At 37.1% G+C, this 25,109-nt stretch overlaps 1 protein-coding gene across 3 annotated transcripts; it reads right to left on the reverse strand.

Annotated features, from left to right (window-relative positions):
• Positions 1-56: 56 nt before the first annotated feature.
• ugp2b (UDP-glucose pyrophosphorylase 2b) lies at positions 57-24,558 on the reverse strand. 3 transcript variants are annotated; one of them, XM_087802068.1, is made up of 10 exons: positions 24,311-24,558; positions 22,131-22,252; positions 21,667-21,774; positions 14,814-14,999; positions 7,946-8,079; positions 6,573-6,870; positions 5,686-5,883; positions 3,356-3,598; positions 1,132-1,236; positions 57-1,071 (listed from the first exon to the last, which is right to left on the reverse strand). In XM_087802068.1, the coding sequence occupies exons 2-10, from the start codon at positions 22,224-22,226 to the stop codon at positions 964-966; spliced, it is 1,476 nt and encodes a 491-aa protein (XP_087658194.1). In that variant the 5' UTR covers positions 22,227-22,252; positions 24,311-24,558; the 3' UTR covers positions 57-963. The 3 variants fall into 3 exon arrangements, with proteins under 3 accessions (XP_087658194.1, XP_087658193.1, XP_087658195.1); XM_087802067.1 differs by lacking the exon at positions 24,311-24,558 and adding an exon at positions 23,819-24,068; XM_087802069.1 differs by lacking the exons at positions 21,667-21,774; positions 22,131-22,252; positions 24,311-24,558 and adding an exon at positions 18,299-18,419.
• Positions 24,559-25,109: the final 551 nt, after the last annotated feature.

Genomic DNA, 25,109 nt, shown 5'->3' on the forward strand with positions numbered 1-25,109 from the left:
TGTAAGTGTGTGTTACTCTTTATGTCCGTGTTGTGCGCTTGAAAACAACCACCATCTTCTCATATTGCACTTTAATGATCAGACACACTGGGTTAACAACAACTTCCTGTCTGTGACCTCACTTCCTGTCACACTCAGGAAGTGATGCAACAAAACTTGTAAACGGTTCAGGCAGCGACGACAACAAAAGATCAGGACAATAAATAAAACCGTGAGTCAGTGAACGCACCACGACCCTTGACCCTCGACTCGACTAGAAAAATATTATTTACATTATTTTGTTGTTAATTTTTTAACTTGTTTTATTTGATTATTATTGTAATTTTGTTTTTACGTCACATCGTAAAATCAAAAATCGTACCTTTTGGTTAAAATCCGATTTGAATCATGATCTACGTCTTTAAATTGTTATTGATTTTATTGCATCATTATCGAGTTATTGATCGAGTTCTATGTGACGACAGAAGGAAAAAGTAAACAATACTTTTAAAGTTACTTCTTCAAATGATCTTAAAATCTCTTAACATGTATTTTAATATTTCATATGTTAGTTTTAATGTTTTTTGTGTTTATTTTATCTCAGCGTCACGTGACTGAGCAGATGATTTATATTTTTATATATATTTATATATAGTTATATTTATTCATATTTATTCATATATATATTCATATTTATTCCGTGAGATAACGAGTCCATCTTCAGATACAATCCAGGCTGAGGAGGTGATTGGATGATCAGAGGCAACGACGACTAAAAGGGAGTTCTTGATTGGTGGGACCGGGTCACATGATTTCGGGAGTTCTTGATTGGTGGGACCGGGTCACATGACTTCAGGAGTTCTTGATTGGTGGGACCAGGTCACATGACTTCAGGAGTTCTTGATTGGTGGGACTGGGTCACATGATTTCGGGAGTTCTTGATTGGTGGGACCGGGTCAGGTGACCCCGGGGGTCCAGAAGGCCTCAGTGGTCCAGGATGCGCAGGTTCCCGGACACGATCTTGTTCTCCAACATGGATCCGGCCGGGATGTCGATGCGGTCGCCATGGTTGGCGATGATGATGACGGTTCCCTGGAGGACGAGGACGTCGTGGGTTAAAGGTCAAGAAGCAGGAAGTGGAGGCGTGTCTACCTTCAGGGAGACGTTCTTGCCGAACGTGACGTCACCAGAGACGGTCAGATGGTCCAACTCCAGGATGTCAGGGATGCTCTCCAGGCGGGTCAAGTACTCCTGGACCTGTTGAAGAACCGGGTCAGTGTCCAGAACTAATGTTGCGTAATCAGTGTGTTGATGATTTTTAAACAGCTGTTCATTCATCCATTTATTCATTCATCCATCCATCAATCCAATGTTCATCCATCCATCCATCCATCCTTCCGTCCATCCATCCATCCTTCCGTCCATCCATCCATCCATCCTTCCGTCCATCCATCCATTGAGTCATCCATTTATCCATCCAATGTTCATCCATCCATCTATTTATTATCTGTTCATCCATTTATTCATTCATTTATCCATTCATTCATCCATCCATCCATTTATCCATCCATCTATTATCTGTTCATCCATCCATCCATCTATTATCTGTTCATCCATCTATCCATCCATCTATTATCTGTTCATCCATTTATTCATCCACTTATCCATCCATCCATCTATCTTTTATCTGTTCATCAATTTATTCATCCATTCATTCATCCATCCATTTATTATCTGTTCATCCATCCATTCATTCATTCTTTTATCCATTCATCCATCCATTCATCTATCAATTCATTTATCCATCCATCCATCCACCCATTAATTAATCCATCCACCCATCCATCCATTCATCCACCAATTCATTCATCCATCCACCCATCCATCCATTTATTCATCCAGCCATTCATTCATCCACCCATCCATTTATTCATCCACCCATTCATTCATCCATCCATCCACCCACCCACCCATCCATTTATTCATCCATCCATCCATCCATCCATCCATCCATCCATTTATTCATCCACCCACCAATCCATCCATTTATTCATCCAATTATCCATTCATTTATTCATCCACCCACCCATCCATCCATTCATTCATCCATTTATCATCCATCCATTTATCCATCCATCCATCCATCCATTTATCCATCCATTCATCCACCCATCCATCCATCCAATGTTCATCCATCCATCTATCTATTATCTGTGCATCCATTTATTCATTCATTCATCCATCCATTTATTCATCCATCTATTATCTGTTCATCCATCTATCCATCCATCTATTATCTGTTCATCCATCCATTTATTCATCCATTTATCCATCCAATGTTCATCCATCCATCCATCTTTCTATTATCTGTTCATCCATTTATTCATTCATTTATCCATTCATTCATTCATCCATCCATCTATCATCCATCTATTATCTGTTCATCCATCCATTCATCCATGTATTCATTCATTCATTCATTCACCCATTCATCCATCCATCCATTTATTCATCCACCCACCCATCCATTTATTCATCCATTCATTCATCCAATTATCCATCCATTTATTCATCCATTTATCCATCCATCCATTTATCCATTCATTCATTCATTTAGCCACCCATTCATCCATCCATCCATTTATCCATCCATCCACCCATTCATCCATCCATCCATCCATCCATCCATTTAACCATCCATCCACCCATCCACCCATTTATCCATCCATTCATCCACCCATCCATCAATTTATCCATCCAATGTTCATCCATCCATCTATCTATTATCTGTGCATCCATTTATTCATTCATTTATCCATTCATTCATTCATCCACCCATTCATTCATCCATTCATTCATCCATCCATTTATTCATCCATTTATCCATCCATCTATTATCTGTTCATCCATCCATTTATTCATCCATTTATCCATCCAATGGTCATCCATCCATCCATCTATCTATTATCTGTTCATCCATTTATTCATTCATTTATCCATTCATTCATTCATCCATCTATCCATCCATCTATTATCTGTCCATCCATCCATTTATCCATCCATCCATCCATCCATCCATCCATCCATCCATTCATCCTCTTAATCCCTTATCGGAGGTCGCTGGGAGACTGGAGTCTATCCCAGTATCATAGGGTGAGAGGCAGGGGACACCCTGGACAGGACCCCAGTCTCAGGACACACACAGACACACAACATTCACACACACTCACACCTACACACAAGTTTTCAATCAACCTCTGTATGTTTCTGGACTGTGGGAGGAAACAGGAGTGTCCGGAGTAAACCCACACAACACGAACATACGAACCACTGACCACTGCTGGTCGTGTCACTTGAACCTCCATGAGAGACAAACCTTGGTGAAGGAACTTCCCAGCTTGACGTGAGGCGTCGTAGGAAACTCTCGTCTTGGACTCATGGTCAGAGATCCTGCGTCCAGACTGTACAGGTTGGACATCACCAGCAGCAGGTCGGACGTGGTCTTCACCGGCAGGAAGCGGCTGCGCGGCACGTTGATGCCCATGGCGTTATCGAAGCACTTGATGGCGGCGCCCACCGCCGTCTCCAGCTGGATCACGTTCTGACCCCCGTCCAGGTTCTGTGGGGGGACAGGAAGCTGCAGTGTCAGGGTCTCGCCACAAGAGGTCGTGCTAGAGACTGAAGCTGCAGTGACAGGGTCTCGACACAAGAGGTCGTGCTAGAGACTGAAGCTGCAGTGACAGGGTCTCGACACAAGAGGTCGTGCTAGAGACTACAGCTGCAGTGACAGGGTCTCGCCACAAGAGGTCGTGCTAGAGACTGAAGCTGCAGTGACAGGGTCTCGCCACAAGAGGTCGTGCTAGAGACTGAAGCTGCTAGAGTGACTGTTAACGTTCATGATCTTTAAAGAGTTTCAACAGAATCTTCTCAACATTCCTCACTTCGCTCTCATTAGCGACCCAAGAGTCGGTTCTGCCGGGTCACTGAGCAACATTCTGCTGGCTCTGATCCAACCGAGGAGCTTCTTCTCCTCCGTTTAAATGACCTTTACACGATCCTAATTATCTCAATTAAACATCATTAAAACTTGTTACGCGACATATTTTTACTTTCTTACGTTTGAAGGTTTGAAAATCGTTATTTATTTACTATAAAGGTTTTATTGTCATCGTAAATATAAATCTACTTGTCTGTATTCAATGGGTCAACATTAAAGTTTATTTCAAATATTAATACATTATATATTTAGTTACTAGTTACTAGTTAAACTCTAAATATAACTTTTTTTTTATCCATATTTCATTAAAATATTTTTCTGTCCTTAAATAAAATTCAAGTTAAACAACATGAATTCTTTCAAAGTTCTTTTGTTATTTCCTTTAATGAAAATCATAAGAAATAATAAACAATCCTTTTTAAGTTAGTTTTTAAATATTGTTTCTTTATTAATTTTATTGTATTTTCTTTTGTTTTAAATCACTTCCTAAGAAACAAAGATTTTATGATCCTGCCATTAAAAATTAAATAATAAGAATGAAAGGTTGAAATGTAAAGTACTTCAAAGTGAAGGTGAAAAGTACTTGCTAGGATGGCAGTATATATACAGTATATATATATGTATATATACACAGTATATATATATTTATATATATATATAAACATATAAATCTATACATTACAATGTTGTAAAGATGGTAGAACTTGTTATCAGGACGACTGATCACTTCTTCACTTCTGTCTCTTATGCAATCGTTCACTGCGATGAGATAAAAGCAGAACCTGGACCAGAACCAGAACCACTTCTGACAAACGCACACATGTCCTCAAACCACAGTAACACAACCAAGTCAACAACACAAGTTTGACCAACAAATGAATATTAATCATTTTAAAATACATGATTCATTTCTTAAAATACTGTATCTTTTTTTTTCTTCTTTGAAATCATTTCATTTTTGTTATTATATTCATTTATGGTTTATGTTCTAATAAAGTGTGTATAAAATGAAACAACAACTATTTTTACAGTAAAAAACAGATATAATCTGTGAAGGAAGTGATATCATTTTGACTTATCATCCATCTACACACGCACACACACACACACACACACTCTCTCACACACACACACACACAAATGCTTATGTAACACAGACACAAGCACACATTAACTCACTAACTGCATTCAACACGTGTTAACACAACACGAGTCACCGTCACACAATACTAGCAAAACACAGCACGATCATGACAAACAGTAACACAACTTTAAACGGTTGTAATAACAACAAATATTCAAGATTATATTCGTTATTAAGTAAGTAAGTTATTTGTATTTATAGAGAGCTTTTCCAGACCAGGGTCACAAAGCGCTTAAACAATCAAAACAAAATTCAATAAACAATTACAACTTTAAACTGCTGTAATAACAAATATTCAACATTATATTTGTTATTACAACTTTAAACAGTTGTAATAACGAATATAATGTTGAATATTTGTTATTACAACTTTTAACAGTTGTAATAACGAATATTCAAGATTATATTCGTTATTACAACTTTAAACAGTTGTAATAACGAATATTCAACATTATATTTGTTATTACAACTTTAAACAGTTGTAATAATGAATATTCAACATTATATTGGTCGTCTCTGAGATGACGCTCGTGACAGGAAGTGACCTTGAGGAGCCGGCACCGACCTTGGGGTTGACGATGATCTCCATGTCCATGGCCTTCTGCTCCTGCAGCCTCTTGATGGCGCTCAGTGAGATCCACAGGTTGTTGGTGTTGAAGATCTTGAACTTGGACACAGACTTGAACTCGTCCACGTGAGCTTTGGGCACCTGAGCGATCTCCAGCAGACGCAGCTTCCCGTCGTACTCGATCAGAGTTCCTCCCTGAGGTCACAACACAGAGTCAACTTTCATCGTTTCTCTGGTGGAAATGTAGCCAAAATCTGTGTCAAACTGAATCAATCGATTCATTGATTTCAAAACACAAACCAATCTGTTCTTTAACAAACATTCAAAACAAATTCAGTGTTAAAAAGAAACGCAACAAATAAATCAGTAGAAAAAATACTGAGAAAAAACCCCCCCAAAAAAGTGTCATTCAAATGAAGTATTAAAAAAACTTAATTCTCTTGAGTTTATAGCAGAAAGTGTTAAATGTGGTGAAAATAAATCCTGTGCTAAAGAATCCTCCCAAAAAATGACTTAATCTTTTCGTCTGATTTTTGAACTTGAACTCTAACAAAAAAACGTGTCTTAAAATGTGACAAAAGAAAATGAGTTTAGTAGTAAAAAACAAGAGTTAAAATAAAAAACAGAAGTTATACAAAGGTAGTGCTAGAAAAATACGTGTGAAGCAGAAAATAAATGTGTTCGAGATCAATCCAGTGATAAAAGTTAGTGCTGAAGAAAATCAATTCATTATTTAAAAAGAGGATAAGTCAAAATTAGCATAATATACATAACAATATAATATAATTATAATAGAAATGAATGTGAAAAAAACAGCAAAAAAACTAAACTGAACGATGAAAAGGCAACAGGACGTCGTTGAGACGTTCAACACGACCTCTCACCTTCACGTCAGCGCGGGTCTTGTCCGTGACCTCCATGACGAACTCGCAGCGTTTGCCGTTGGGTCGACTGACCAGGTGGTGCAGGATGTGCAGGTCCACGGTGGCGCCCAGGTTGTCGATGTTGGACACGAAGATGTATTCCTTGCCTTCGGCGATCAGTGTGTCCAGGAGACCCGAGTTGTAGAAGCTGGCGTAGATGTCGCCGTGACCCGGAGGATACCAGGCCTCGGCGTTCTGACCCGACATGCTCAGGTTGGTGGCGATCGGGAGGAGAGACTCTTTGTTGATGCGAGGATACCTGGACAGGTAAATGTTACAATTATAACTAGTCTAACTAGATGTTATAAAACATTTATTCATCATTTACTTTCATTATAACAAGTCTAACTATATATTATAAAACATTTATTCATCATTTACTTTTATTATAACTAGTCTAACTAGATATTATAAAACATTTATTCATCATTTACTTTAATTATAACAAGTCTAACTATATATTATAAAACATTTATTCATCATTTACTTTTATTATAACTAGTCTAACTAGATATTATAAAACATTTATTCATCATTTACTTTAATTATAACAATTCTAACTATATATTATAAAACATTTATTCATCATTTACTTTTATTATAACTAGTCTAACTATATATTATAAAACATTTATTCATCATTTACTTTCATCATAACAAGTCTAACTAGATATTATATAACATTTATACATCATTTACTTTCATTATAACTAGTCTATATATTATATAACATTTATACATCATTTACTTTGATGATATAAATCACAATTATTAATTATATATAATTGATATATATATAATATAATTAATTATATATAATTCACATGACAATTCATAGCTGTTGTCAAAGAAATAAAGAACATAAAGAGGAAAAAGAGAAAATTAATCCTAAAACAAACGACTTTTAAAGGAGTTTGATTGTAATAGAATAGTTTAAAAATATAAATATATAAACATCAGTGTTGTTAGTTAGTTATTAGAAACATTTGAACAGATTTATTTGATGTACTCGGGGCCAAAATAATACAAACAAAACCAAGCATGTGGCTCCGGGGCATCAAGTTTGATTGACAGATGCCAGTTTGATTGACAGATGCCAGTTTGAACTGAACCTTAAAATGATTGGACAGTGTTTCTTTTTGCTGTACATTTGAAAGTTGACGTTGAATTAAAACACAACAAGAAACTGATCCAGGCTGGAGCTGTCCGTCAATGCAAAGTGAATATTTGTGTTTGTGACTGTTAGTGTCAACACGGTGTCAGAGGAAGTGTAGTACAACAGAGTCAAGATGTGGAGCACTGAGTACTGGCACATGTAACATGTAACTCCTCACCTGCTCTGGTTGAAGGTGTGTATCTTGACGCGGTGGTGTGTGTACTTCTGCAGGATCTTCTTTGTGTCTTCATCTGTGTTGAAGGAGTTCATGAGGACCAGCGGGACGTTTGTGTTGAACTTCTTGTTCAGATGCTGCCAATCAAACACAATCATTTCTTCATTTATAAATATATACATATAAATATACCAGTATGTGCAACTATTATTGATCAAACTTTACGGTGTGACGGAGCTACAGTGACATATGCTTGGATGGAAAACAGGAAAAAACTGATTGAATCTTTTCTATGTTCTTTACAAATATTTAGCTTCTCTGATCCACTATTTTAACTCTCCACTAACCTTAGACCCTAAAACAGACTCAAGTGCCTTTCTTTGATGCGACCTGAGAGATGCCAAACAACCAGTGTGTTGAATACACACCTTTATAACTGATCTCTCCAACAACGAGAAAGATGCAAATATGACATGATTTGGTCAAAAATACAAATCATTTGTGGCCAAAAAATATGAATTTGTGTAATGTTAGTCCATTTTGATGTAGTGACTCACGCTCTGTGGTCGTCGACTTCATCTTCGTCATAAAATGCATGCGTTTGTGTCTTCTCGTTTACACTATTGTAACAGTTTGTTTTGTGTCTAAACCAGAAGGATCTTCTCGCCTGCAGTTCATACAAAACTCTGCAGCCAGAATTCTGAGCCGCTCTAGTAGAAGAACTCACATTTCTCCTTCAAACTCTTCACTGGCTGCTCTAGTAGAAGAACTCACATTTCTCCTTCAAACTCTTCACTGGCTGCTCTAGTAGAAGAACTCACATTTCTCCTTCAAACTCTTCACTGGCTGCTCTAGTAGAAGAACTCACATTTCTCCTTCAAACTCTTCACTGGCTGCTCTAGTAGAAGAACTCACATTTCTCCTTCAAACTCTTCACTGGCTGCTCTAGTAGAAGAACTCACATTTCTCCTTCAAACTCTTCACTGGCTGCCAGTTTCTTTCAGGATCATTTTAAAATTCTGGTTCTTACTTTCAGATCTATTCATGGTCAGACCTTCCATCAGTGATCTGATCCAGACTTACACCCCAGCTCGGGCTCTGATGTCTATGTCAGAATCTACTGATGGTTCCTGAACTTCCGGACCAGAGGAGAGAAATCCTTCCAGATTGTTGCTCCTAAGCTTTGGAACCATCTCTGTGTTTGATGATCTAATGACTCCTTCAAGAAACATCTGTGTTTGATGATCTACTGACTCCTTCAAGAAACATCTGTGTTTGATGATCTACTGACTCCTTCAAGAAACATCTGTGTTTGATGATCTACTGACTCCTTCAAGAAACATCTGTGTTTGATGATCTACTGACTCCTTCAAGAAACATCTGTGTTTGATGATCTACTGACTCCTTCAAGAAACATCTGTGTTTGATGATCTACTGACTCCTTCAAGAAACATCTGTGTTTGATGATCTACTGACTCCTTCAAGAAACATCTGTGTTTGATGATATACTGACTCCTGTGTTTGATGATCTACTGACTCCTTCAAGAAACATCTGTGTTTAATGATCTACTGACTCCTTCAAGAAACATCTGTGTTTGATGATCTACTGACTCCTTCAAGAAACATCTGTGTTTGATGATCAACTGACTCCTTCAAGAAACATCTGTGTTTGATGATCTACTGACTCCTTCAAGAAACATCTGTGTTTGATGATCTACTGACTCCTTCAAGAAACATCTGTGTTTGATGATCAACTGACTCCTTCAAGAAACATCTGTGTTTGATGATCTACTGACTCCTTCAAGAAACATCTGTGTTTGATGATCTACTGACTCCTTCAAGAAACATCTGTGTTTGATGATCTACTGACTCCTTCAAGAAACATCTGTGTTTGATGATCTACTGACTCCTTCAAGAAACATCTGTGTTTGATGATCTACTGACTCCTTCAAGAAACATCTGTGTTAGATTATCTACTGACTCCTTCAAGAAACATCTGTGTTTGATGATCTACTGACTCCTTCAAGAAACATCTGTGTTTGATGATCTACTGACTCCTTCAAGAAACATCTGTGTTTGATGATCTACTGACTCCTTCAAGAAACATCTGTGTTTGATGATCTACTGACTCCTTCAAGAAACATCTGTGTTTGATGATCTACTGACTCCTTCAAGAAACATCTGTGTTTGATGATCAACTGACTCCTTCAAGAAACATCTGTGTTTGATGATCTACTGACTCCTTCAAGAAACATCTGTGTTTGAAGATCTACTGACTCCTTCAAGAAACATCTCTGTGTTTGATGATCTACTGACTCCTTCAAGAAACATCTGTGTTTGATGATCTACTGACTCCTTCAAGAAACATCTGTGTTTGATGATCTAATGACTCCTTCAAGAAACATCTGTGTTAGATTATCTACTGACTCCTTCAAGAAACATCTGTGTTTGATGATCTACTGACTCCTTCAAGAAACATCTGTGTTTAATGATCTACTGACTCCTTCAAGAAACATCTGTGTTTGATGATCTACTGACTCCTTCAAGAAACATCTGTGTTTGATGATCTACTGACTCCTTCAAGAAACATCTGTGTTTGATGATCTACTGACTCCTTCAAGAAACATCTGTGTTTGATGATCTACTGACTCCTTCAATAAACATCTCTGTGTTTGATGATCTACTGACTCCTTCAATAAACATCTCTGTGTTTGATGATCTACTGACTCCTTCAAGAAACATCTGTGTTTGATGATCTACTGACTCCTTCAAGAAACATCTGTGTTTGATGATCTACTGACTCCTTCAAGAAACATCTGTGTTTGATGATCTACTGACTCCTTCAAGAAACATCTGTGTTTGATGATCTACTGACTCCATCAAGAAACATCTCAAGACACTTGTATTTGAGCTTTTCCCTGATTTTCTGGAACTCCTGTGTTTGTCTTATGTGTCTTGACCTTTTAAAGTATATTTTAACTGTGTATTGTTTTTTATTAATAAAGCGCTTTGTGACCCTGGTCCAGGTAGATCTTTACTAATAACCATTACTTACTTACTTACGTTTTTTTCTAACTTGTCCTCCTATCAAGGCTTCAACAATCATGTCTTTCTTCGACAGCTGAGTCACTAGGAACCACAACTAAAGTCTGTCTTGTATATCTTATATTAATACATGCATTAATCTGAAGCTATATAAACAAAGTTACCAGAAAACAATCGAAGTCCTCAACAACATTATGGTCTGTAATAGTTGAGTATAAATGTTAATAAATAACTTTAACAAAATACAATCTTTCTTCTCGTTGAAACATCGTAGAAACACTGAGGACGTAGATTCTTCAGAGTAAACTCTCTGGTGTCAATCTTGTGAGAATTATATCTAAACAAATGGAAAACAACAACAATGTGTATTTTTTGCTCTGATATTATGGATCAAATATAAAAGTAATGAACAAGAAGAAAGAACAAGTCTGACAAGAAGATCAAACCTGGGACTTATTTGTGTTCTTGAGCAAATCTATCTGAACTGTTGAAGGTATGGAAGTGAATTCATGAATGAAAACATTTGAAATGATTCATGGGCGTGATTTAGTAGGAAATGCTTGTCCTTGTCCACGACTTAGTTTTCTGGTTTTTTTTACCAACTGACCTGGAGCTTCTTAAAAAACAACATCATGAGAACAAAAAGACACAAAACGCTGAATCGGTTGAAGCTCTGGAGACTCAAGACTCTCTGTGTTGTGTCGACGCTCGAGGTTAAATTTTGACAAAATATGAAGTGAAGTGAAAATGTCTTTAAATCAGAACAATGTATGATTTATGGATCTTCACCAGACGAGCCCTCTCTACCAACACCAAGTTGTTTCCTGGAAATATACTCATAGTTTCAACTCATGTATTCATGTGTGCTCAAGTACTTAAGTCGTCATTTGAAAGAAATGAAGTGCTGCAGTGACGGCACCATGATTTGAAACAATAAAGGGTGTGTCTCTTTGTGTAGTTTGTTCCAGAAAGATTAGACACTCGTCAGGCTTCTCAAGGTTTAGGTTTCAACCTTCGTTCAGCCACCGACACCCAAGAGTGGCGAGGAAATGGATCGCTCCGGCTCCGGTCCATCATCTCGCTGGATTCTCTGATTGAAGTATCGCTACAGGCTCAGAATCGGATTCATTCAGATAGTCCTGCTCGCCTGTGGTGTGTGTGATTTGATGTTTTCTCAAACGAGCGTCCGAGGTCCAGTCCCTGGCGTCGCTCGCTCGCACCTTCGCTCCAGTAAATGGGCGTCTGTTCCAAGTCAAGCGTTTCCATGAGCGTTCTCTGTGAGAGTACACAGATGACTTCAGCGCCGCTCTCCAAAATAAACTAACGTCTTCCTGATGGACGGAGCCGTGGTTCTGACCCGGTGGGCGTGGACAGGGTTTCTAAGACGTTCATTCATGAGGTAACCTGATCAGAAACAGCGGCGGCGGCGACACAGAGCGAACAGTGTTGGGAGGAGAAGAGTCTCGAGGGAACGTTACGATACAAAAGATGACTTCGAAACCAACACAACATCCCGTGTACGGCGTGTTAGCCTCTCACCACAATAGTACTTTCTAGCAGAGGAAATATAGAGAGGAAACTTGTGTATTTGAAAACCTTTGGAGTCGAATAAATCATCTTTAGTTAAACTACAGAATTAGGAAACAATATAAATATACAATACAAATATGCTCCATCTACTTGTAACTCCATTTTATTTCCATTGTTGCCAGTTTTTCACTGTGTTCTTCTGTGCAATGCCAATAAAGAAAGTCTAAAGTCATTTTTACTCAACATTGTGACTGAAAAATCCTGATTATTACTTAACTATATATAAAAATAAGCAGGTGTAGCTTTCCTTTGAATGTAGACATGCCAGTAGTCCACGAGCTTTCAATATTAGTTTTGCTTTTTACTAATGACTGTATTTTTCTGAATATAACATGCAAAAAAATCCTTTAATTTTCTAAAAAATGACAGTTTGCATTATAATCTGGTGCCTTTCATATTAAATCTGGTTCTTACTGATCTTGAACTGAGTTTATGTAACACAGGAAAGTCAGTCAAAATGTTGGTAAGTGCTGTGGTTTTACCCCACAAGGCTCCTGACTACAGATCCTCGCAGGATAAAAAGTAGCCTCATCGCGCTTAATGCACTTTATTATACCAAGCATTATAATCGGAAAATTACAGTATTTGATTTTTTTTTTTTTCCCTTGGAACAGCTTTTCATCTTGACGACACTCAAAATATATAAACAAGTTATTAAGCATTTAAATGCTTTGCCTATAGATATTTAAATTTCTATCAGAGCTCGTTTAGTAAAATGTAGAAAAAAAATCCACAATAGATGATATTTTATCCAATATTTATAAATCCAGCCAAGTACACGTATTTCTATCTTTAGAATGGGGGAAACACAGTAACTATTAATACTACTTATTTACATGTGTATAGACAACAATTGACCACTCTTTACCCAGTATTAAGTACTAACTCACACCTAGTTCATTGTGACTGTACTTAACCCTTGATAGTATATCTTAAAGTATTCACAGAACTACACCTTCATCACTGTTTTTAACAGGAAATGAAGTAGTAATTAAAGATGAACTTTGATGAAAACTAATTTCTCTCTATTCACCAAAGTACCTAAAGCACCATGAGAGAAGTAATTCACTATTAATAATACTTGAAAATATACTAGTGTTAATAGCATCTTAATCACTCAAATAAATTATTTGAAAGGTAATAAGAAGCTGGTAATACTTGTAGGCAAGTGTTTTTCACCAGTAGAAAAAGACGTGTAAAACATTTTAACTGTTTAAAAAATGTGTAAATAAAAATGTTTCACTTTAAATCAAGGGAACATATTCTCAATTACAAATACTTATTTTAAAGTAATTAAGATGCTTTTAATACTATCACATTTTAACAAAACAGACAGTATCCGATGGTACTTTCGATAGAGTTTTCAGCTAGAATAGTCTTTAACAACTTCTTTATTTCCTGTTAATGATCAGTACTTGAGGAGTAGTTCGGAGTAAAGTCCTTTCATACTATTGAGAGTAGAATAAATTGTGAGTTAGTCATTTATAATGGTTAATAAGTGGATAATTTGCCATTAATACACATATTAATAAGTAGCTTATTATTGTTAATATGTGTTCCTCATTCTAAAGTTATGTTCCTTTTGAATGAAGTATTTTTCCAAGTTTTATCATCAAATGACTTTCTTTCATCCCTCATAAGTGAATAATAGAACTCCTCAGGAGACTGAACCCTGTAGGTAAAGTGTAGCTGAGAGAAATACATCTACTGTATACACACTCATGTACACATTCCTTGAGTGACACACACTGTTCTTTCTCTCTCGCCAACTCCTGCGGCCGACCTGCTCAGCAACAGATGGTCTTTCATGAACACCAGACTTCACACTGCAGCTCCTTCAAGAAGGTTCTAGAGCTCAGTTCTGCGCCCGGAGCTCCTCTGGGAGCTCCACCTCCAGGCACATGGAGGATCATGGAAAAATCTTCTGACTTGTGAGACCATCGTAGCGCACGTGTGACGAACACATTAAGTATTGAAACAGAGACGCGCCCTCAGGCTACATAAAGCAAACAGAGCAATAATGTTTGCAAATATATACGCATCACATCCTGCATCCTCCCTCCACCCATCGTGACGTCATCATACACTCGTCACTCGTCAGTGTGTGTTGAAGGGTTTCAGCTTTTTTTGAAGCTCAAATCAAACTGTCACGAGAATGTAATTATCCTTTATTACAGCCTTGCTCAAGAACAGCTGGTGACCTGCACGGTCCCGGAGGTCCAGGATGTTTTCCTACCTCTATCTGCTGCACGGTCAGATCCAAGAAGGTGTTCTCGTTGCGGACGCTGATCAGGCTCTTGGGGCCCTTACAGCCCATGCTGGTGCCCAGTCCACCGTTCAGCTTCACCACCACCAGCTTGTTCAGGCTGTCGGCGACACCTTCAGGCAGGCCGGACGCCGCGATCTTGTCGTAGGGCTGGATCTGGAGAGCAGGGAAGATGGAAGAACATTCAAAACAGGGTTAGTTTGGATTGTTGATGTTACTTCTGTAACCAAGTAGAGGTGTGATCCGTTATTCTTACTCTTAAATATCGTGATAGTATTTTCAGATTCTTGCCAATACACACCCCTACAGGCAACTCACACTTTTTAATTCAGAAGTTATTTCGGTTAGGTAGAACTTTATTGATCTAAATTGTTTTTTTCCAATTATCCACAGCAAATACAGCAATTATTCATAAAAATAAAATAAGAACAAGAACAAAGAGAAATAAAGAGAAAGAACAAGATGATGCAATCCAAGTCTAAAGATCAAGAACATAGAACAAGAACATTTTATGACATTTGATGTAAATTAATGTAAAACAATTTCCGCATCATTAGAATTTTAGGTAAAAATTATTAAACACACTGAAGACGTGAAGTGAGGTCAATGTGTTTCTTGGTGTGTGAGACGAGAAAGTTTTGAATCATAAATAAACAAGGAGGTAAATGAGGCCAATTGTATGTGAAGGCAATTGGTTTTGAGTGTTTCTTTTTTAGTTTGACCGCATTATTATTGTACATGAAGTCAACGGTAATAAATAAATAGATAAAAATGTGTGAATATCAAAGAATGAGGTGAACATTGCTTAAAACACAAGTGGAGTAACAGTAAATATGTCTATAGATAGATAGGATTCCTTTGGGGGATTTGGGTACATATGTCACAGTACAGATTGGAATCCAGTAGGATCTGGAATCCTAATACCAATCTGTACTAGTAGGATTCCAGATTCTACTAGTTAATTCCAATCTCTACTAGTAGAGATCCGAATCCTACTACTGTATTGGGATCTGAATATTGGAATTCCAATCTGTCCAACCAGGACAATCTTCAATTCTAATAGGAGACATTCGGATTACAGGTGTTTAGGAAAATAGACTGAATCATTCACCAATACTATTCTAGGTGAATTACTTCATATTTTAGTATCCGATAACGCTTCTGTCAATACACATTGTAACCATGGGGACAGCCGTCTGGTCCAGGTAATAGACCTTATTCATTTGGAACTAGTACTAGTACAGATTGGAATTCCAATACTAGTAGAATTCCAGAGCCTACTGGATTCCAATCTCTACTGTGACATGAATATGTATATATATATATATTCTTCTTCAGGGGATGAATAAAGTATCTATATCTATCACATAGGGAGAGGTTGGGAAGATAAATACAAACGTGTAAAACAAAAACCACGTTCCATGATCTCATTATGCAAGAGTTTAAAGTTTGAGCCAGAAGTTCATTCTTCTTCCTGTTGTTTTGTGTTTTTATGTTGGTGCTCAAAACTACCGCAAACTGTGAAAAACACTCAAGAGACAAACGTTAACCAGATGTTGCCACGACTTTCCCGGAATTAGACTAATATAGTCTTTTTGTTTGGAAAGTCAAACGGACCATGTTAACTTATGTCAACGTGCCTGTTGTGAGTCTTTACTTGCGTAAGATAACTAGTAAGAACCAGTGAAACGTGAGTCTACACAGTCTCGCACATTCCAATGCGTCTTTTTTTATGCGTCTGCTGGTTGGTGGTCAGATCTATGAAGACGCCTCGGAGATAATGAACGTAGATTATGGAATCGATAATGATACTTTAAATTTCGGTAAGACAGACGACTGCACGAGATTGTTTGGTGAAGATTGAGCGTCCTCAAATGAAAAGACATGATTGCAATCAAGCGCATACTTTCAGTTTCACTCCCAAGTTTAGTGTTAGTTTAGAGTTCACCCTGTACCACTGAACCTCCATAGTCATAGACAAAATGTGTGTTTAATTGGTCACGGACTGAGATTAGTAGACGCTGTGTTAGCATTTTTCCACCACACCTCAAATATTGTCTCAACAAAATGCAGCCTGCGAAAATATTAGTTTTTCTACAAAACTCAGACACCATAAGACACCAAAGAATATAGCATTTTTGGGACAATGTCCCGCCGAAAAGAAAGCACCCCATTAGAGTCACATTGTAAGGATATCCTGTGTCATTCCCTGCTGAAAGTGCAGTTTGGACACGACATCAGTGTTTTCAGGTCACAGGGAGGATGTGGTTAATGACACTACACATGGTCCTTCCTTCCCAGCAAAACTACTGGTGACTGGGACCATAGAAATGATACACAAACACATGTTTCGAATCTGAACTGGCTGTGTGTGTGTGTGTGCGTGTTTGTAGTGTGTCATATGTGTGTGTGTGCGTGTGTGTGTGTAACAGTGTAGTGAGAAAGCTCCAGCTGATCCTCAACCCCTGGAGGGAAGTGACTTAAGCTCCCAGATGTTCCTTCTACTCTCCAGTTATCTGAGGTCACGGCCAGGAATGTCTCCTCTCTCTGATATATGCTCCACAAACTCTACCTTCCGGGTCGAACACTCCTTGACGCTGTGAGCTACAGGAGGGACCACTTCAATGAAAACTCACTTGGGGAAAATCCAAAAGTGAGTTTTAGTTCTGGATGTGGAATAACACACAAGCGTGAAAATTACAATGTTACACAACACACATTTGCTTTCACTTTAAATGATAATAACCTCCAGACGCAGGAGGATGACGTCGGTGTGCTTCAACTTGTTGCTAAAGTAGAAATTATACATGAATGATGGGGATTTCAATCCTGGCATTGGATTTAAAACCTTAAAATATATACAGATTTGATCTAGCAGTAGTTTGTGAAAATATTGATAGACCAGAGTCAAGTACTGAACAATACTACACATATATACTTGTTACTACACTATCACAACACCAGAGTCAAGTACTGGACAATACTACACATATATCCTTGTTACTACACTATCACAACACCAGAGTCAAGTACTGGACAATACTACACATATATACTTGTTACTACACTATCACAACACCAGAGTCAAGTACTGAACAATACTACACATATATACTTGTTACTACACTATCACAACACCAGAGTCAAGTACTGAACAATACTACACATATATACTTGTTACTACACTATCACAACACCAGAGTCAAGTACTGGACAATACTACACATATATACTTGTTACTACACTATCTCAACACCAGAGTCAAGTACTGGACAATACTACACATATATACTTGTTACTACACTATCACAACACCAGAGTCAAGTACTGGACAATACTACACATATATACTTGTTACTACACTATCACAACACCAGAGTCAAGTACTGGACAATACTTATAATAATCATAATATATATAATATATAGATTATGTTGGAATGAAGCTGGACTCACTGGTGACAGTTGCTGAGAGGAGATCATTGAACAAACTACTGTCCATCATGGATGATGACATCATCCTCTGAACACTGTCATCAGTGAGCAGAGAAGCAGATGAAGCATGAATGCTCCTACCCAGGTGCAAAACAAATAGACTCAAGGACTCATTCATGCCTCGGGATATTAAATTGTACAATTCTGAGTTCGGGGGCAGGAGTGGAGTGAAAGTATCATGATGTTCTGTTCTATGTTAGTCTTTGTATCCTTTGTCTTTGTTATTTTTCTTTGATCTATGTTCTTTATCTTTAGACTTAGATTGTGTCATCCTGTTCTTTCTCTTTATGTCCTTGTTCTTATTTTATTTTGATTTATTTTGATTTTTTTATAAAAAAAATTGCTGTATGTATTGGCTAGTGGAAAAAAACAATTTCCCGAAGGAGACCTTATTATTAGGAGACATTATTATTACTACTGACCTACAACAAGGTAATTATGTCTTTGCTTTGTTCGTGTTTAAATAACTTCAAAGGTTATAAACAGATTTCAATTAAATATGCAACAAATATTAGGTTGAGAAAATGAACAACTTACATTTGTGCTCCAAACATGTGAATGTTGTAAACACGCACCATAACCAACTCTCTCAGTTTCTACTGGGTTGTACGAGCGATCTTTAGAATCCTACTGACACCTCCTGTTCCATTGAACCATCAATGATATCACGAAATGAAAATAGATATAAGTAGATAAATAGATTCAATTATATAGTTAAAGGACTGTAATGTTGGGTAAACTAAACTAAAACTAGCTCCTTGGCAGCGATCTGCCCCCACTGAGTGCTTTTCTAGTTGAACAGTACAGTGGGTGAATCACTAATGGTGCAAATCTTGAAATGTCTTTATTCAATTCATATAAATATATATCTTGTTAAAGCTTAAACTTGACATTTTAAAAACAAGTCATACAGGAAGTCATTTAAAGACTCGTTGTACACAGACTCTTGCTAACCTGAAAATCAAGTGAGAAAGTTCAAGGTTTAAATGCCGTGTTAGATACAGATGATGGGGTCGTATACTACAGTACATGTCAGACAGTGATGCTGAGCCAGGTTCTCTGAACTGAAGTCAAAGTTCATCTAGGATTTCCAGATGTTTTATATCCTATTAAAGAAATCATTTTTGGCTTAAAGTAATCAGGCATGTTTGGTAAAATGTTTGTTTTTTCTCTCTCAAATGACTAAAATGTTGAGGAGAAAACTAACCTTTTCAAAACGTTAGCTAAAGGAATCATTAACTTGTTACGACATCACTTTTCTTGGCAGCAACATAAAGACAGCGTGAACGAGTTATCGCGGGTCAAAATGTGCAGCAGATAATGAGGACATAATTACAAGTGGAAAACAAAAGTCTGGTAAAATTCTGGACGTCTGAAGGTTACGACTAATTATGTGCATGGAAGGACGCTCGCCGTCAACAGACTTATGTAACCAGCGAGGCCATGATTGCAGGCCTGAGGTCTCACCGAGAGCAACAAAGACACTGTGATGACCACCTTTATGACAACTAAAACAACTATAGCAACACTTTTCATAGCAATTCATACTAATGTATGTGTTATGGGGTATCATTTCAACACACCCATGTACTCAGTTACAGATACACAATTGCTGACTTGGAAAGTAATGACAGAAAACTAAATATTAATTACAAAAAAGAGCAACTACACCAATGTTTGTCTCCCAGACACTTCATTACTTTTACGATATTATGCTAGTATTTATTACAGCAGTGTTTTCTTAGCCATAATAATAACAATTTGATTTATATAGCACTTTTTAAACCATAGTTACAAAGTAAGTAAGTAAGTAATTTGTATTTATTTAGCGCTTTTCCAGACCAGGGTCACAAAGCGCTTAAACAAAAGTGCTTTACATAAAAACAAACAATAGTTAAAAATGGCACAATACATTAAAACAGCACATTGATAAAACAAGAAGAAAAAAAAACATTTCATTCAAAGAAAATACTATTCAATAAAATGATAAAACACTGAAAATAAAAGAGAGTAAAAGCCCATTGATGAGGGTTAAGGGTTAAAAGGCGACATCACACAAAAGCCAGTCTGTAAAAGAGTGTTTTTAAAAGAGATTTCAAAGAAGACAGAGACAGTCTTACCTCACACATAGTGCAGCTGACAAGTGTCCGTTACAACTGACATGTTTTTAAATTAGTGCTTATCAGAAATGTTTAGATCAGAATGAAACAGAAACTGGAGGATTTTATAAATGACTAATTTAGGGAAGTGTTAATAAGGTAAGGTAAAACTCATTGAAATTGTTTTTTTCCAATAGCCAGCAATTTTTCATAAACAATAAAAAATAATACATATTAAATTTAATTTAATACTATTAAGACAGAAAGTGGTAACAAAATGTAAAAGTGATAATGAAAGACTTTGCTGATGAATTAATGATATATTTAACAGTATTTTAAACCACCGATTAGGCCTCAAATGACTCATTGAGTAACTTCAATAACGCAATTTTCATTGCTTCACCGGAGGTTCATTCCTGCTACAACAACTCGTTGCTGTCGAGCGATGAAGAAAGACGTGAGGGATAAGAAACGGTGAACAGTTTGAAAAAAAATGTTTAAAAGTAAAACGTGTTGCTTTGTTACACTGAAAGAATACTTGAACTGATTCTTAACATTTTACAAAACAATGATTAGCTAAAGCTGTGATAATAAATCATAAATAAAAAAAGCTTCTAATCTTTCACTTGTCGGAGCAAAGTCTCCATTTACTGGTTCATTGTCAGATAAGTAACTGTAATGTCATTGCAAGTAAGGGAAATATAGTACACTTGAAATAGCAAGTTTTTCTTTCTAAACAAACTACAGTACTTGTAACTCCTCACCTAGACCCAGAGGCAACACAAGGGATACCTCAATACTCTTTTGTTTTTCGGGCCTCCAGGTCACCTCAGATAAGACAAGACTAAACTATAGCCTTTTCCTTTAGACTTTTATTATACCTTATGATACTTTTCTTAGCTACGGTACAATTTATTCCCATTAATTCTTCTTACAATAATAATTCCTATATTGGTAGTAATTAATACATTTCAAATTTTATTTATTTTTGGGTGGTTTGAATTTGCAAAATTTTCAAAACGTTCAGAATCCTCAAGTAAAATGGATCTTCAGCCCTGAACTGAATCTCCTCCGTCATCAGAACGGTATCAAGAAGCTGATCTAGTTTCATAATGACTACTAACTACTGCCCACGTACAGACGGGTCGAGGAGAAAAACGATCCCTCAGCAACAATAATCCTCATGACATCACTGACTTCCATAAGAAAACACAAATGAGCTTCACTCACAGAATCTTCTGGTGGTCTTTGGATCTTGGGCCACTCGACTGAAGGTCCCTTCACCTGCAGGTACCTGTGGAAGAGGCTCTTGAAGCCCTCGAAGTCTTTCCTGCTCACCTGTAGAAGACACAAGTCACAGATGTGTAAAGATGTGTATCAGCATCATCACATCTCAGTCATAGTTCTGTGGAACAGGAGAAGTTCTTGGCAATTTTATTTGAATAAGACTAGCATGACTGGTTATCATGACTAGTGCCTCCGTGCTGGGGCCCGTTTAGTTAGGATTCTTAAGTTTGATTTCTAGATACATGTTTGTGTTCTGGGTCTGTGAAGTCAGAACCGAGCCCGTCATTCGCACGCTGACTCAGTATGTGTCACGTCCAGTGCTGTTCAGGGACCCAACGCCCCGAAGAACAAAATCACCACCAGATGTTTGAGTGGCGAAGAAGAAGAAGAAGAGGCCAAGAGATTACCTCCCTCTCCGGCCCAGTGGACGTGTCCAGCAGTTTCTCGATCTCCGTGTGCAAGGAGGTCTCCAGCTGGTGCTGCATCTCCTGGAACTGAGCCATCGGACCGTTCCACCCGTTGCACAGAGCTGGACATCAGAAGTGAGAACCAAAACATTCATGGTAAACATTTTTTCATCATGTTGTCCTTGTCTTTACATTGACACGGAGGATGAAATACATTTAATCATCACGTATATATTTCAAAGTACAGATTGGAATCCAGTAAGATCTGGAATCCTACTCGTAGAGATTGGAATTCTACTACTGAACTGGGATCTGAATATTGGAATTCTAATCTGTCCTAGCAGGATTCCAGATTCTACTAGTGAATTCCAATCTCTACTAGTAGGATCTGGAATCATACTAGTAGAGATTGGAATTCACTACTGTAGTGGGATCTGAATATTGGAATTCTAATCTGTCCGAGGACAAATGGGAATTATACAAGGACTATCTCCAATTAGGAGAAATTCAAACCCTAACCATAGCCAATATGAATATTAAGATGCCAGTTCAGTAGCAGGATTCCAATCTGTACTAGCAGGATTCCAGATCCTACTGGATTCCAATCTGTACTTTGACATATACATACAAAGGTTATAACTTGGAAATAACACAATAACATTAGTAATTATACAAACAAAATAGCACTTGAGTAAAAATAAAAATAGAGGTACAACAAACATAAATACTTCCTCGACTACCTCGAACTACTATTACTACGGAGTGATGAGTTGTCATGAAACAACGGATAAATAGACTTTATGATACGATGTCTTCAAAGGAGAGCGCCACCTACTGGGCCCCGAATATGACAACAATGTATCATGAAACCCCTTTAGCGGTTTCATGAATCCATCACTTTTCCCGCATTTGATTATTTTAACTTTAATCCTTTTACCTAGTCAACTAAAGTAACCTTTAAACTAGCATCTTCTACTACACTCTACTGCAAAACTATTCTTTACAACCTCTGAAGATAAAAACAACAGTTTTAATACCAATGACTTTAAACCTTCTGGGTATTTTCATAGCAACAAACTTTGATTGAGCAGCTTGATTATAATGTGTTAAACAGTCTTTCACCAACATCCATACAAATGATTGATTATAGGTTTTAAAGTTAGTGTGAATTAATAAAAGTGTTGTCAATCATCAATTGTGTTTTCTTTACCTGGTAACATCATCATTTTGTATTTATACATTTATTTAATTTTCTACAACATTTTTATGCATAGTAAAGAATCATCAAACATTGACTTTACAATTGTGTGTGTTTAAACTAATATTCTTAGGCTTGTGAAATGTAGCCTTAATTCTTTGACTTCCTTGAAATACCATATCTTAGTGTCATTTACTAATATAAAAATTTAAAATATTATATTTCAAAATAATTAAATACATGCATTAACTTTCTTTCACTTTTTCTAGTTTCTAAATAAACTTTAAAACAATGTGTCAAACATACTAAACCTGTATATTATAGAGAATAACAGTTTCCGTGTCTGGTCTCATGAAAAAACTAAACTTTTAATCATTTATTGTAATAAGTTAAAGTTCAATATTCTGATATTTAATTGAATCAAAGTTCATGTTAAAAACACACAATATTAATAGTCACAGCAACTATAAATGTTAGAAAACATTCTTACCTTTCACGTAAAGTTCCATTTCAAGAAGCCTTCGACACGCGTTTATAATAAAAAGTATCACCGAGCAAAGATTCCTTCACTGACCAGACTCTGGTTCTCTAAGTATCTTCAGCTCAGAGAGAGAATCATTCTGGTGTCCAGTCAGTCAGAAACATCTCCTCACGAACATGTTTTCAATGCCTGCCTCTTTTCCACTGAACCCGCGTCACAAGTCCTGACCTGAGCTTTTACTGTGTATTCTTCTGACCGCTTACTCAACACTGAGAAATACTGCGGCAAATACTCAAATAAAACACATCTTGGGGTTATTATCTGGAGAGGCGTGACGGGGAAGACCCGAGAGGGGCTGACATGAATGGACCAGGAGAGGCAGTGAACGCACCACGGAGGCAGTGAACGCACCACGGAGGTGAAACGTTACCTCTGGTCAAGTTAGCTCACCTGCTAACCTGCTAACCTAGAGATGGAACAATGATGGCAATAGTTACTTACGTTTGGTTAATAAAAGATGTCGGAGGAGGAGGATTCAGAGGCGGGTCGGCCTGGTTCCGGAGGGTCTAGTTTGGACCACAGATCCCCGAACAGTCAAGTCTTTGCTTTTTTTTTTTTTTTTAAAGCAAAACTACACACGATGAGTTGTCACGTTTAGTTTTCAATAGCCTTCAATATCGTCGGGTTAAAATGGCAAACTTTAAAAAAAAATGGTGAAGAAAATGTGATGAATTGTGACGACAGTGACATTCCAGGCATACAGGAAGTGGACGGCACGAGGAAGAGTATCAGCCAATCAAAGGACGGTATTTCGTGTGACGTCACCGTGAAACCCAATAGAATTTTGCGACGTGCAGATTTTTGGTCAAACCGTTAAACATTAACAATTTAATTGAAAAATGACTTGTGAATAAAAAATTATTTAAAACACCATGTATTGTTTGATTTAAAAAATATGCAAGTTTAAAAAAAAGGATTTCATTCAAGTATTTTCATTATCGGGTCCAACATGTTTAAAATCGCACTCGTTTTTACAGCTTTAAATTGTAAAAGATTAAATTCACCGTTCACAGTATTATAAAGATAAGCAATGTTTTTAAACGTACAATTAAAAGTAAAAAGATCAGATAAAAAGGGAAACAGCGCCTCCATCTGATGTATTTTCGCCCAGCATTGCTGTCTTGGGTTGTTTAATAGAAATAAAACATCATGTTTCTTGAGTTATTTGATGAATCCAGGGATTATTGGATATAAAAAAAATCCATTTGCATCGAAACCATGAGGTTTGTATGTTTCTGTT

Source organism: Callionymus lyra, chromosome 11 (genome assembly GCF_982586985.1).
Source record: "Callionymus lyra chromosome 11, fCalLyr1.hap1.1, whole genome shotgun sequence".
Taxonomy (NCBI): domain Eukaryota; kingdom Metazoa; phylum Chordata; class Actinopteri; order Syngnathiformes; family Callionymidae; genus Callionymus; species Callionymus lyra.

Bases quoted from the DNA above. Each gene is read 5' to 3' on its own strand.
- ugp2b (XM_087802067.1), bottom strand. The intron at 5,884-6,572 runs GTGAGAGGTCGT...TTGTGACCTCAG, and splicing joins AGACCCGCGCTGACGTGAAG to GGAGGAACTCTGATCGAGTA. The intron at 1,072-1,131 runs GTAGACACGCCT...CTCGTCCTCCAG, and splicing joins GCAAGAACGTCTCCCTGAAG to GGAACCGTCATCATCATCGC.